At 37.9% G+C, this 15,579-nt stretch overlaps 1 protein-coding gene across 2 annotated transcripts in view; it reads right to left on the bottom strand.

Annotated features, from left to right (window-relative positions):
- Positions 1 to 15,579, bottom strand: part of CSTF3 (cleavage stimulation factor subunit 3) — a 78,566-nt gene that overhangs the window by 1,785 nt on the left and 61,202 nt on the right. For both annotated transcript variants that reach the window (XM_055281977.2, XM_055281976.2), the window contains exons 11-18: positions 13,326 to 13,435; positions 12,760 to 12,876; positions 12,416 to 12,490; positions 10,551 to 10,694; positions 10,033 to 10,135; positions 6,304 to 6,373; positions 4,543 to 4,738; positions 621 to 774 (exon numbers count right to left, since the gene is read on the bottom strand). In XM_055281977.2, coding sequence (XP_055137952.1) covers positions 621 to 774; positions 4,543 to 4,738; positions 6,304 to 6,373; positions 10,033 to 10,135; positions 10,551 to 10,694; positions 12,416 to 12,490; positions 12,760 to 12,876; positions 13,326 to 13,435 — 969 coding nt within the window. The remainder of the gene's footprint in view (positions 1 to 620; positions 775 to 4,542; positions 4,739 to 6,303; positions 6,374 to 10,032; positions 10,136 to 10,550; positions 10,695 to 12,415; positions 12,491 to 12,759; positions 12,877 to 13,325; positions 13,436 to 15,579) is intronic.

Genomic DNA, 15,579 nt, shown 5'->3' with positions numbered 1-15,579 from the left:
GTAAAGAAACCAAATCGTATCAGTGAAGAAAGTTTCCACCAGCTGTTCAGGTAATCTGCACATAGCAGCATTCCTTTTTTTTTTTTTTTTTTTTTTTTGATACAGAGTTTCGCTCTTGTTGCCTAGGCTGGAGTGCAATGGCACGATTTTGGCTCACTGCAACCTCCACCTCCCGGGTTCAAGTGATTCTCCTGCCTCAGCCTCCCAAGTAGCTGGGATTACATGTGTGTGCCACCATGCCCAGAAAATTTTTGTATTTTTAGTCAAGACAGGGTTTCACCATGTTGGTCAGGCTGGTCTCGAACTCCTGACCTCAGGTGATCCACCTGCCTTGGCCTCCCAAAGTGCCGGGATTATAAGTGTAAACCACTGCACCTGGCCAAAGCAGCATTTCTGAAAACCAAGTATTACTGCCAAAATGGGTTCCTGGAATCTGGATCATTGAAGTTTTGTTTTTAGGACATTCTTAGTTAATCTGGTTCAAAGATTAAAGCTAAATCACTTGTCATAGTGACCCTAAGTCTAATAATTAACCCACAATTGAGAGGCCATGTCACTTCACCCCCACACTTCAACAAACAAACCAAGGTCTCAGTACTGGATCTAAAGTCATGGCTTACGTGCTAAATGTCGTGGCTGAAATGGAATCATCTGCTGAGTGTCTGGTTTAGGGTATTCTGGTTTTCTATCCACTTCATCTTTCAGAACAGGCACTATAGAAGGAGCTACAACTGGGTCTGGAATTATAGCTGCTAGCTTAGCACGGGAGACATCCTGAAAATGCAGAACAGAAGAATCCCAAACCTGAAAAAGGGACTACTAGAGAATAATCATGCAATTCATAACCTTGAGGATACAGTTTCAATATCTGGGTTAAAACCACAGAAAGAAAATGGAGACGGATAAGCAAGGACTCTAATGATGGTAAAGATTGTTACTCAACAAGGAAAGCTATTTGGTTCTAAGACTCAGTGTATTATAACTTTACCCCACACAAGTTAAAAGTCATTAAACTTAGTGTTGCCAGGTAGAAATTTGTAGGACAGATACAAGCTTTTTTGGGTAGTCGTAAGACTAGGAACCAAGTAGAGGCCAGGATAATTTGGAGGAAAATTCAAGATTTTAGATCTTCTGACACCTCCCTTCCATTAGAATTGAACATCAGTTTCATTAAATGAAGAAGCTGGATTAAGTGATGTCCTGTTTTGTGAAGGCATCACACCAGTTACGATTTTGCTAATGCAATGAAAAATTATTTCCAATGTACTATTTATTACAGGGGACAAGGAATATTTACTGAGCAGACACTATTCATCAGGCAATTTTAGCCATTCTGTTTTTAATGAGGCAAATAGTAACATCTCCATTTTATAGAAAGGACTGAAGCTCACAAAGGTTTTGATATTTCCCAGGTCACACAGCTAATAAGAAATAGAGGAGGATTGGGAGGGCAGGCCTCTCTGACCTCAAATCCATCCACAGTCTTCTTTTCAGTACACTAGCATTGCCCTGCCAGGGCTGAGACGAGATATGCCAAAAGGAGCAATACAGTCACCTATGAACAGAGGCCCTATCTCAGAGGAGCTCCTCTGCTCCAGGCAACCCAGTGTTACTCTGTCTGTCTAGAAACAAAAGAACCCCTTTTTGCCACCATCAAAGGATATACAAGCATTCCACTTTCTCAAAATTTGTTGAAATGCAGTTGGTGACATCTGGTATTAATTATATAAGCAAATCTAAATGGTAGACACATTGGGTATCACTTTTTAAAAATCTTTCTCACACAGATACATATATACCATACCACCCACCATTACACACAGAAGCACATTAATCCTTCCCCAAAAAACAGAAGAGTAGAAATAGAAATATAAGATGGAAAACATCATATTCAGGAAGTAGTTCTACTCCTGAATACTTACTCTTTTTTTTTTTTTTTTTTTTTTTTTTTTTTGAGACAGAGTCTCACTCTGTCACCCAGGCTGGAGTACAGTGGTGCTATCTCAGCTCACTACAACCTCCCGGGTTCAGGCAATTCTCCTGCCTCAGCCTCCCAAGTAGCTGGGATTACAGATGCCCGCCACCAAGCCCGGCTAATTTTTGTATTTTAGTAGAGATGGGGTTTCACCATGTTGGCCAGGCTGGTCTCAAACTCCTGAACTCATATGATCCACCTGCCTTGGCCTCCCAAAGTGCTGGGATTACAGGTGTGAGCCACCACACCTGGCCACTATAAGATCTTTCTTTTCTGTTTATTTGTATTTTTTATTTATTTTTTTCTTTTTTTTTTCTTTTTTTTTTTTTTTTTTTTTTGAGATGGAGTCTCGCTCTCTCACCCAGGCTGGAGTGCAGTGGCTTGATCACGGCTCACTAAAGTAGCCTCAGCTTCCCTCCTGGGCTCACCTTGGCCTCCCGAATAGCTGGGACCACAGGCAGGTGCCACCACACCTGGCTAATTTTTGTATTTTTCTCTCTTTTTTTGGTAGAGATGGGATTTCATCATGTTTCCCAGGCTGGTCTTAAACTCCTGGGCTCAAGTGATCGCCTGCCTCAGCCTCCCAAAGTGCTGGGATTATAGGCCTGTGCCACTGTGCCTGGCAGACCTTTATTTTAATTAACTGCCTTAATTTTCATTTTCATCTTGGAAAAGTTGAAATAGCTTTTTCTAGCAATTGCACAAAGTACAGTAAATCCCTCACTTAGTATTGTATAAGTTCTAGGAAACTGCAACTTTTAGAGAAATGATGGGCTAGGCGTGTTGGCTGCTGCCTGTAATCCCAGCACTTTGGGAGGCCAAGGCAAGTGGATCCCTTGAGCCTAGGAGTTTGAGGCCAGCCCGGGCAACATGGTGAAACCCCATCTCCACAAAAAAATACAAAAATTAGCCAGGTGTGGTGGCATTTGCCTGTAATCCCAGCTACTTGGGAGGCTGAACAGGAGATCACCTGAGCCCAGGGAGATCGAGGCTGCAGTGAGCCATGATCTCACCATTGCACTCCAGCCTGGGCGACAGAGTGAGACCATCTCAAAAAAAAAAAAAAAGGAGAGAGAAACAATGTATAGCAAAACCAATTTTTTTCTTATCAAGGTTATAACAAAACCATGTTAAACACAAAAACGTTATTTGAGGACCTGCTGTATATCATTTAACTTAAAGTCAAAGTTTCTAAGAACCTATCAATGATGTTAAATGAGGATTTACTGTAGTCTTTTTTTTTTTTTTTTTTTTTTTGAGACGGAGTCTCGCTGTCGCCCAGGTTGGAGTGCAGTGGCGCGATCTCAGCTCACTGCAGGCTCTGCCTCCCGGGTTCACGCCATTCTCCTGCCTCAGCCTCCCACGTAGCTGGGACTACAGGCGCCCGCCACCTCGCCCGGCTAATTTTTTGTATTTTTAGTAGAGACGGGGTTTCACTGTGTTAGCCAGGATGGTCTCGATCTCCTGACCTTGTGATCCGCCTGCCTCGGCCCCCCAAAGTGCTGGGATTACACGCGTGAGCCACCGCGTCTGGCCTTACTGTAGTCTTAAAATATCTTTGAGTTTTCATTGAGAAGTAGTTAAAACTAGAAGCAGAAACTACTTATCTCCGAGCAGTAATCCTATGGTTCATACCAGGAATCTGCATCTGGCACAGAAATAGGGCTTCCATTAACAAAAATGTCTGAATATCAATTATGGGTAGTTTTTTCTCAAAATATTTTATCTGGATCAGACAGAGCAAGACCCAGGCTAAAAGAGGGCAGTGAGAAAAAGGAGAATGATGGTCAGGAACATCCTAACGGTGGAATGGTGGTTGGCTTAAAGAGATCAACCAAGGACTTCTCTGTGAATTTCCATCTTAGTCTTTGTTCACATGTCACAGAAAGATTAAGAGATGATATAACAGTGGTTTTCTCAGCAAGGGCTGTTTCTGGGGCTTTGTAAATATTAATCTCTCCCTGTGGCCTGAACAGGTTCAGGTGCCAGATTTGTTTTCTTATGACTCAGTAGTCTCTATAGAAGAGTTCTATTCATAGATGAGCTAATTCCCCCAAGGGCCACTGAAGGAGTGATGTTTTAAGAATACAAATCCCTCAAGGAACTTTATGGATTTAACAAGCTGTAATATTTCTTCATTATATCTTACAAAATATGCAACAGGAACTACATTTGGTTTAAGATCCGTCAAAACATATTTATCAATTTGATAAGAACTTTTAGGAAAAAAAAGTAATACCTAAGATGACATTCAGATTTTCTTTTGTTTTTCTTCCCTCCACACCCCCTCCATCTTGCCCACCAGATATAAGATACAAAGCACTGACAATTTCAGGGACAGAATGAAACTATTAAATCCCATTTCAATTCTCATTTTGTTCAGCTACTTTGACACTCAGCATTTCCTAAACCCAAGGAAAATCTCTAAACTTTTTTCTTGCTTCCTGCAAATCTATTCTAAAACTAGATTAATTCACATTTCAGAATTTAGAGTGCAGGTTATCAATGAACTCTTCTAAAACACTGGAAAAGTGAGGAGACTCCACATCTTGATCCTAAGTACATACCTTATAACCAAGTGCTTTTAATTCACTTGCAGAGCAAGGATATAAATCCATGAACTTGTATCTATCTACTAGTAAAGCCGTTTCTTTCCCTTCATACTCTTCTTTGAATGCTGTAAACCGTCTTTTCTCCACTTTGAGTATACTAGCTAGATCACCAATATTACTTTCAAATGCTAGAAATCGGGCCCAGATTTCTCTGCAAGAAAAGAAATACAATCAATACTTTAATTATTCTGGGTTTAGGGCAGGGAGTTCATTTACAAAAATGCCTTAAGCTCTCTCTTTTTCCCTTAAGTTATAAAAAGTGACTTTTTATTATAAAGATTTTTAAACTATAGAAAACTAAAATAGTATAATGAATACCTATATACCACTACCTATATTGCTAATATTTTGCCATATTTGCTTCATCTTATTTTTGCTTAAGTATTTCAAAGTAGATTATAAACCTATCACTTCAGTATTTAAGCCCATTTTTGAGTTTGTACTTATTTAGTATAGCAGCTGCTTCTTTGTGGTCAACATGAGAGACTTACCTTAGAGAGGATAAACTCTAGGTGGAAAAGTTGGAAAAGGAACCTAGACAGATTTCTAATTTCTCCTGAATAATGTGGCTTCATTTTAAGTGGCAGGAATTATAAGGTAGAATACATTCTTCATCTAATATATGAATAGAAATATACTCCAAAATCTAATATGATTACTCTACTGTTTCCCATTAATGTGGATCACTGGGGAAAAACTGGTGCCTCATCATTGTTCTAACAGCTAAAATTAATGCTCTGAGACTACTTAAATGTCACTATGCACCTTTGTACTAAAGTAATATATTAAGTGCCTCTCATATACCAGATATGTGGCTATCACAAAAAATCCTACACTAGTAGACATTATTGTTAATAAGAAAGTGAAGATTGGTATATCTATGAAATTTGCCCTCTAACTGGATATTGAACCCAAGACTCCAAAGCCTTACTATAATATGTCCACTGTACCACTTGACAAGTGTTCCTCTGTATGGTAAAACTAACAGAGAAAACCGTAAGTCAGAGACATAATATGTAAAACAAACTTTGAATATACAAGAGTCTTTGCTTTTGAGTAAGGGAGGTGAAAACTACAGAATGCCTCTCTTAACATGTTAATATCAATTTCTAGGGATGAGAGAGAGAGAGAGAGAGAGAGAGATATGGTGTTTTTTTTTTTTTTTTTTTTTTGAGACAGAGTCTCACTCTGTCACCCAGGCTGGAGTGCAGAGGTTTGTGATCATAGCTCACTGGAGCCTCAACCTCCTGGGCTCAAGCAGTCCTCCAGCACCCACCTCCACCTCCCAGTATCTGGGACGACAGGCATGCACCACCACACCCAGCTAATTTTTAACAGTTTTTGTATAGATCAGGTCTCACTATGTTGCCCAGGCTGGTCTCAAACTCCTGGGCTAAAGTCATCTCCACCTTGGCCTCCCAAAATGCTGGGATTACACGCATGAGCCACAGTTTCTGGTTAGGGATATATAGTAAACAAGAAAGATGATAATAAATTGCTATGGCATCTCTTAAAAACAATTCTAATCACTGTGCAGAAATTTAAAAATAATCTTAAACAGGTATAAAAGTATTGCTGATAGGTAAAAGAAATCTTGAGAAGGAAAGGAAATTTCTCTTGAAACTCATACTCAAGCAAACATTCACCCCATAGACCACAATTCAGGTAAGAAAGCTGTCTTTAGAACCTGATCAACAGCTTTTCACAATGGCTTACCCAGACTTCTCAGGAGGAAGGCTTCCAGATGTTAAAACTCGTTCAAACAAAACTCGGGTATTATTGTCCTCTAGGATATTGAAAAAGATTTTAAATGTTTTTTTTTTAATTCACTTGTACGATGCAACAATATTTTCATATGCATTATCTCACTTCATCCTTATAAAAATCCTATGCAGAAAGGTTTAACTATTATCACACTTGATTTTTATAGATGAGGAAACTTGAGCTTTAGAAAGATTAAGAGATTTGATCTGGCTCTTGGTGATTGAGTAGCAGAGCAGTAACTGGAAGCCATGTTTTTTTCCCTTCTAGTTCAGCCCTCCTCTACTATACTGCAGTTCTAATGCAAAACCATTTATAACAGTGCTGTCTGAACCAGGTATCCCATTTGCCTTTTAAAAATAATGACAAGTACATATCTGCTGACATTAGTCAGACTAGTGCTGTTTTTTAAATACATTGAACGTGGAAGGATGGCAAACTCAAACTTAGAAATAATTGAGTTTCTTATTTTGAGGCACCAGGACTATGCTATATTTAGCTACTTTAACTCTTGCAGAGGCAGAATATCTAGGTTGGCAGGTAAATATGGAAATGTAAATGAATTAAGAATTGTTGACAGAGGTGTATTAAATTTTAAGAGTCTCAGGAGGTCCTCTATATCTGGAAGTAGGAAAATGACACTTCTTGCTAAACTCTAAGTTATCTTTTAAAACTTAAGAATCTAACAGTAACAACAACCATTGAATCTATTACTAACAACCACTGAATTGTACACCTAATGGATGGACTTACAGTATACAAATTATACTTCAATAAAGCTGTTCAAAAGAAAAATTAACCCAGCAGAGGAGTTGTCTTTTACTACCTGAGAGTAGTTATTCAGTTTATTACATGTCCATATGCAAAATAAAGCCAATAAATTAAATACATTAGACCAAAGAAGATGGCGCTATTTTTTTGGCTTCTATCTTCAATTTAACATATTATACTTTAAAAAATGTTAAACAAATCTTACATTTTATCTTTTTCTGTTTTATCCCAAGCTTTGCTCCAGACACACTTTTTACCATTCCACAGAACTTTCACACTGCCTGCCTACGTGTTGTGCTCTCTGCCCGGAATAATGCATTTATCTTTCTTTACCTGGCTAACTACCACTCATCTCTCAAAATCCAACTCATATGCCCTTCTCTATGACACCCTCTAGAACACTGCTGTCCATCAGCAATATAATACAAGCCACATATGGAATTTAATAAAATGGGTAAAAACAGGTGAAATTAATATATTTAATCAACCTAATACATCCAAATCTTATTTCCACATGTAATCAATATAAAAAATTGTTACGATAGTTTACTTTTTTTTGTACTAAGTCTTTGAAATCTGGTATGTATTTACACACTTACACCACAACTCATTTTGGCCTAGCCACATTTCTTTTTTCTTTTTTGAGATGGAGTCTCGCTCTGTCACCCAGGCTGGAGTGCAGTGGCGCAATAACAGCTCACTGCAACATCTGTCTCCCAGGTTCAAGCGATTCTTCTGCCTCAGCCTCCCGAGTAGCTGGGACTACAGGTGCATGCCACCATGCCTGGCTAGTTTTTATATTTTTAGTAGAGATGGGGTTTCACCATATTGGCCAGGCTGGTCTGGAACTCCTCACCTCGTGATCTGCCTGCCTCGGCCTCCCCAAGTGCTGGGATTACAGGTGTGAGCCACCACACCCAGCCCAGGCTAGCCACATTTCAAGTGCTCAATACCTAATAGTCTAGTGACTACCATAATTGTGCAGCATAGCTCTATAACTTAAATTATACTCTCTTCTCTGTGCTTCCACAGTACTTCATTCAGGAATCTATTACAGTATTTAGCACATTTTTAATGATCACCACCCTCATCATAAATAGTTAACATTTAAGGAATAATCACAACATTCTATATATAAGTGAAACACATGCAAAAACTCATTTACCCTCTCAACAGTCCTATGAAAGGTATTCTTATTATGACCATTCTGCAGATGAGAAAACTGAAGTTTAAGATTATACACCTAACCTCAGAACTATGCTACAATGAAACATCAAATGATGATGCAATTATATTTACACATTGGATTCCCCCACAAAAACGTTCTTCTGAATCCTATTCATCTTTGTATTCCCAGACCCTAGTAACCAGAAGGTAATGAATAAATATTTCACGGATGGGTACATGGACAGATGAATGAAAGAATCATCTAAGACACTGATTTTGGAAGACGATAATGCTAACACCAGATATCCTCCTTTTAAAAAAATAAAACCACATACTAGTAATTATTCTAAAAAAAAATCAGGGAAAGCAATTTAAGATTGATGAGGAATATTAAATGCCCCACTATCTCATTTTTTGGAGTTAAGTCTTTTTCCCAGAATGTAGAACCATTAAGCTGAAATACAAAATCATATTTAAGTTTTATTCTTTTATATTATTTAGGTAAATAGAATGCTCTATTTTTCTGAAATATTAAAATTACTGATTTATACCTATGATATCTAATTCTATCATAATTTACATGACACATAATTGCATATTTCTTTCTTAAGCCAATTTTTAGTGATGTATTTATTTATTTTTATTTATTTATTTACTTTATTATTTTTTTTTTTTTTGAGGCAGAGTTTCGCTCTTTTTGCCCAGGCTGGAGTACAATGGCACAATCTTGGCTCACTACAGCCTCCACCTCCAGGGTTCAAGCGATTCTCCTGCCTCAGCCTCCCCAGTAGCTGGAATTACAGGCACCTGCCACCACACCCAGCTAATTTTTTATATATTTAGTAGAGACAGGGTTTCGCCATGTTGGCCAGGCTGGTCTCAAAACTCCTGGCCTCGGGTGATCTGCCTGCCTCAGCTTCCCGAAGTGCTGGGATTACAGGTGTAATTCACCACACCCGACCTATTCATTTATTTTTAAATGTTTTTTAGAGACAGGGTCTTGCTCTGTCATCCAGGCTAGATGGAGTACAGTGGCGTGATCACAGCTCACTGTGACCTCCAATTCCTAGGCTCAAGTGATCCTTCCAAGTATCTGAGACTACAGGCATACGCCACCACACCTAGCTAAAAAAACAACTTTTATACTACATCTTTTTTTGTTAAGAAATTACATATTGTGGACTGTTGTTAACTAGACTAAATGATATACATATATGAATTATCTAGCACAGTGCCTGGTAGGAACTCAATAAAGGATGGCCAGTGTTATTCGTACAACAGAATAGGGAAATAAATACTAAAAACCAAAATGTTTCTTTTTGAATCTTTTCCGCAGTATCCTCAAAGTGTTTTACTTTACTATTTGGGCATCTTTTGAGTTTGAGTTTTGGTGGCTAGAAGGTTTTTTGTTTGCTTGTTTTCCTTCCAGGTAACAGGAGATGATTTGCCCAGAGTCATCAGAGATGAATATAAACAACTCTGTGTCTCCTGACTCTGACTTTGAAGCTTTATCCCACTACTGATGGTACTTTACTGAATAAAGACAGTTCTGCAGAGTCAAAAAACATCTACCATTGCTCAGTAAATATATTCATGGTTGATATGCCACAAGTATTTCTTGAGTGCCTAACAAGTGCCTGTCTGCTGTGTCAAAATTATAATACATTCAAGAAGGAAGAAATCTAGCAACATAATTTCAGATGGTTTAATATTAAGTAACCATTATAGATTCTAGAATCAACCTACCATTGAGGTGAGAAAGATAGTCAATATAGGCCAGGACATACTCTGGAATGTCTCCATATTTTTTTAGCCCCAGCTCAAAAATCTTAAAGGCAACAGATTTGTCCTACAAGTAAAGAAAGTACAGATTTCCATGAAAGTCAGATAAAACACTTAAAAGAATATTAAAATTATACCTAAATATGACAAAATACATAAGAACTAAAAGAAATTAAAATGTTAAGTAAAAATTGCTGAGCTAGAAACTATTCAAAGGAGTTTAGTGATTAGAAATCACTAAAGAGTGATTAATACAGTGATTAATAAAGCACAAATTAGAAATATAGTGATTAATGAAGCATAAATTAGCAAGTAGTTGGGGATTTAGATGATGCTCCATATAATTTTACACAGATACACTTAGACTGCCTTTACAAAATGGAGCAATAAAAGCTTAATGACAGAAGCTAAAATCACCTTTCTTTTACGAACCTCAGATGAAGGAAGTTGTTTTACCTTTACACTTGTATTTCAGTATTTACCTTACTACAGTAATATTCCATGAGTGCTGCAGTAACATAGACATGGTGGCGGGTTCTGGTATCTTCTCTTGCTTTTTTAAATATCATTCTTCCAGATTTGATGCCTTCTGCTCTCCGTGCAAATTTCATATATTGGATATATACCTATGCAAAAGAAAGTATTTGTGTTCTACAAATTAGGCAGTATGTTTCCTGCATAAGAAAGCAATCCTCAGTACCCAATAAATTAAAAAGTAGGAATTTAGATAATATTCTATTTAAATCCACAAGCTAATTTTTTTCTGGTATTAGAGATGCATGCAAATTAATTTGTTTTTTATTGAGATATAATTCACATACCACAAAATTCACCCTTTACAATTCAGTGGTTTTAAATATATTCACAAGGTTGTGCAATCATCACCATTATCTAATTCTAGAATATGTAAATTAAAGTGTAAGAGTGAAAAGTGTGACACTACTAGAACATACTCCATTAATGAATGCCAATATCTAAAAAACTCAAAGGTTGGTTTAATACAAGCACATTTTACAATACATGTTTTTTTTTTTTTTTTTTTTGAGACGGAGTCTTGCTCCGTTGCCCAGGCTGGAGTGCAGTGGTGCGATCTTGGCTCACTGCAACCTCTTCCTCCTGGGGTCAAGCCATTCTCCTGCCTCAGGCTCCCGAGTAGCTGGGACTACAGGCATACGCCACCATACCCGGCTAATTTTTGTATTTTTAGTAGAGACAGGGTTTCGCCATTTTAGCCAGGCTGGTCTCAATCTCCTGACCTTGTGATCCGCCTGCCTCAGCCTCCCAAAGTGCTGGGATTACAGGTGTGAACTACCGTGCCCAGCCTGCAATACATGTTTAACTTCACATTTTCTTGGTTTCTTTTTAAAAGCCCACTACTCTATTTTCAAAACAACATATAATAGAACTTCACAGATAAACTATGAGCCATTTTATACCCAGCACCTACAGAGTGTCCAGCACATCATGAGTATGCAGTTTTGTTTAGTGAACAAATGACTAATTAGTAGGGTCCTGGTTTGCCCAGTATTGATAATGTCTAGCTATATTACCCAGTTTTTATGGATGGATGGATGGATGGACTATGAGTTCCTCAAGAAAAGGAATTTCATCTAGCTTGTCATTAATGTTGCTGGAGTCTAGCACAATGCATAGACTCCAGCAATATATTTGCCAGATACGTTTGTGGAATGAATTATAAGATGATGAATGTAGGAATTATAGCAGTGGAATTCCAATATGAATCGTTAACAAGAAAAAGTAGTGTAGCTATAACTGACTTGAGGCAGAGGTTCTAGAGACACACCCACAAGCCTGTCCCCTTCCTCTCCCAATGGGAGAGCATCACTGCACTTTTGCACTTGGGGCTTTGAAAATCACTATGATAGAGCAGGATTTAGCATAAAGTGAGTTTCAGTCTAATTTCTTCCCAGGATGTCGGTTTCTCCTGCCTCATTTAAAAAGAAATATTTATTAAGCAACAATTCTGTGGCATAAAGTGGCTTCAAACCATGATCACAAAGAAAGTGTTAGAGAAAGTGCCTCTGTATCTATTTTATACTGCTGCATTAAAAAGAAAAAATTCTAGCAGAAAACAGATCAGTAATTGTCAGAGGTAAGGGCAGAGAGAAGGGTTATATCTACAAAGGGGTCACATGAGGGAATTTTTGGAGGATGGTGGAGGTATTTTCTATCTTAATTGTGGTAGGGATCCCATGACTCAAAGTTATTTGTCAAGATTAATAGAACTATACAACAAAAACAGTGAATTTTATTGTATATAAATTTAAATTATTTTTTGTTAGATAAGACTGTAAAGGTGGAAAAAAAGATTTGTAAAGTTACTCACCAAGGTGGGGTCAATATCCTCAATTGCCAGAAGTCTGTTATATATACTGTGAACCTTTTCATATTTCATGCGACTCTAAGGTGGTACAGAAAAAGTGAATATCAACATATGGTCATAAATAAGCAGGATTTGAGCTCTAAGGAATCCAAAGGCTATAACCTCCCACCCCCAATGGCATCTCCATTGAGCATAAATATAGTATAAGCTGACAACTAATAACTGTTCATTTGGCATCATCTCTGTCTACCAAAAGCAATATGCCTGGCAAACAAGCAGCCAGAAAAAAAGTTCAGTCCTGCACTAAAAAATTGAATTATAAGAAGGCTCTAAACATTTTTACTTACCTCTTCATAATCTGCATATGCAAAATAAAGAAGCATATTCTTCTTCAATAAAGTGCTTATGGCTCTTTCATATATATTAGCAGCTTCATCACTAAATAATTTGGCATTATTCATATCCTAGGAGAAAAAAAAGAAAGCTCATCTTCAATAATTTTAATATAGTTGTGAGAGAATAAAATTAATAAAGTTACTTTATTTTATTTATGTGTCTAAGAAAGCATACATGTATGTACACACACATATATGTATCCACATACACACATACATAAACACATATGCATTTCTGGATTCTAAAAAAATTCCAAAAACTCCCTTCATTATTTTAACTTACAAAATAACCATGCAAGTACTCTAAATGATTCATCACTTTGATACGTTAAAAAACTGCCAGTTTATTTTAATTCTAAGGAGGTCTAATTATATGTGTCACTAAGATTCATATGAACGTAAGCTTAAATTTTCAATACTTATGCTTTATTACCAAAATTCAGTTATATTTTTCAGTAAATCACTGCTATATCAAAACCACAAAAATATCAAAGTGGGGATAGGGAAGGAACACTTACTCCCTTTTCTGCGAGCAGTTTACTTGACTGCTCAAGATACTGGGCAGCTTCATACCAAATATCAGGGTGATGGCCCAGCACAAGCAGGCACTGTTCATAAGCAAACATAACTAAGGGAAGAAATTAACAAACAACATTCAATTAAAATAATTATTATTTGTAAAACTATCAATATAAATATCATAACCAAATTAGGATCCTCAAAAATTAATGATAATTAGAAATAAAAAGCTTTAGTGATTTCTGGCACCATCATCCATCCAAGCTCCCTCCATCTATCCATCACTTATTAATTTTTTTTTATTTTTGGAAGCAGGGTCTCTGTCACGTAGGTTGGAGTGCAGTGGCACAAATATGGTTCACTGCAGCCTCGACCTCCTGGGCTCAAGTGGTTTTCCTGCCTCAGCCTCCCAAGTAGCTGAGACCAGGTGTGTGCCACCACATCTGGCTTATTTTTAAAAATCTTGTGGCCGGGTGCAGTGGCTCACATCTGTAATCCCAGCACTCTGGGAGGCCGAGGCGGGCGGATCACGAGGTCAGGAGATCGAGACCATCCTGGCTAACGTGGTGAAACCCTGTCTCTACTGAAATACAAAAAATTAGCCGGGCGTGGTGGTGGGTGCCTGTAGTCCCAGCTACTCTGGAGGCTGAGGCAGGAGAATGGCATGAACCCGGGAGGCAGAGCTTGCAGTGAGTGGAGATCGCGCCACTGCACTCCAGCCTGGGCGACAGAGCAAGACTCTGTCTCAAAAAAAAAAAAAAATCTTGTATAGAGACGGGGTTTCACCATGTTGCCAAGGCTTGTCTTGAACCCCCAGGCTCAAGCAATCCTCCCGCCTCAGCCTCCCAAAGTGCTGGGATTACAGATGTGAGCCACTGCACCCAGCCTAAGTTAATACTTATTGAGCATCAACTATATGCCAGGGAATGTGGAAGGCACGGTGAATATACCAGTGAATAAGACTTCCTATATTCAAGAAGTCTGCAGTATATGGGGAGGATAGACAGAAAGCAAAGATCAAAAGTATTATGATGATAAAAGTACAGTATACTCTGAAAACTTACAGCAGCAGGACTTAACATAGTTTAGGGACTCAAGAAAGTCTTCACTAAGGAACTGACATCTAACACACCACCTGAAGAAGGGATGAAGCTGGTCAGAGGCAAATAAGTGAAGTGGAGTAAGGATGGGGTAGATACAAAAATGGAGTGGGCAAAGGAAACAATATTTGCAAAGACCTACAAGTAAGACAGCAAGACAAGATTGAGGAATTCAATAAAGCTCCAAATTAAGAGTCTGGCACTGGCAGAGTAGTTTGTATCAGACCACCCCTCAGCAAGTAAAAATTATAAACAAACACAAAAGCAACTATCTAAACGTACTGGAAATGACCAAAAGAAGCAGATTGAGCCCTTAAAAAGACAGAATAACACTAGGTGAGATCCATATTTAAATATGGCTTTTCCCTTCAAACGCATGCCCATGTTGTGCACTTCTGGGATAGCTAGAACTCAAGTCATAATGCTGCAGTCTTACTGTCTTGAAGTAACATGGAGTTCTGGCCTATGAGAGCAGCTGGAAATTGAGGAGACATCCCCAAAAGGAGAAAGCCAGAGCCTGAAAATCTGGGCATAAATGTTCTCAGATCCTCAGCTGATCCCTAAAATGTACATACACAGGGAAGAATACAAACAGACCAGCAGAAAAAAAGCTGGAAGGCGGAAAGAGTTGAATAGATACCTCAGCAACTAAGGGAGATGAAGTTTAGAATTTAAGTCCCATCCAATTAGATGGTTGGGGTAAACACCTTAGACTTTTCATTGTCTTAGGAGTAAAGACTATGTCCCAAGAATAAGGTATTTAATCTGAGATTAACAGTAAAACTAAAACAGACCTCTCTTCATAGTATAAAACCAAGGCTCCACAAAGTCCAAGTAATCTGACAGTAATATTTAACTTCCTGCTAAAATAAAACAACATTCTTCAGAGGAAGATGACACAATCTACAGTCTTTACAATGTTTCATTTGTACATTTGTACAATATCTAAAAGAAAAAATTTAAACAGGAAATAGAAAAATGTAAACCACAATCAAGAGAAAAAGCAATCAAAGAAAATAAACTCCATGGTGGTTGAAGGCCCAGATGTTGGAACTGGCAGATGAGGACTTTATAACTACTGTTATAAATATGTTCAAAGAAACAAAGAAAAAGATGGTAATGAACACACAAGGAATCTCAACTAAGAAATGGA

This window comes from Symphalangus syndactylus, chromosome 6 (assembly GCF_028878055.3).
Source record: "Symphalangus syndactylus isolate Jambi chromosome 6, NHGRI_mSymSyn1-v2.1_pri, whole genome shotgun sequence".
In the NCBI taxonomy this organism is placed as follows: Eukaryota; Metazoa; Chordata; class Mammalia; order Primates; family Hylobatidae; genus Symphalangus; species Symphalangus syndactylus.
Note: the sequence above shows the minus strand (reverse complement) of the source record. Positions and strands in the feature narration are given on the sequence as shown.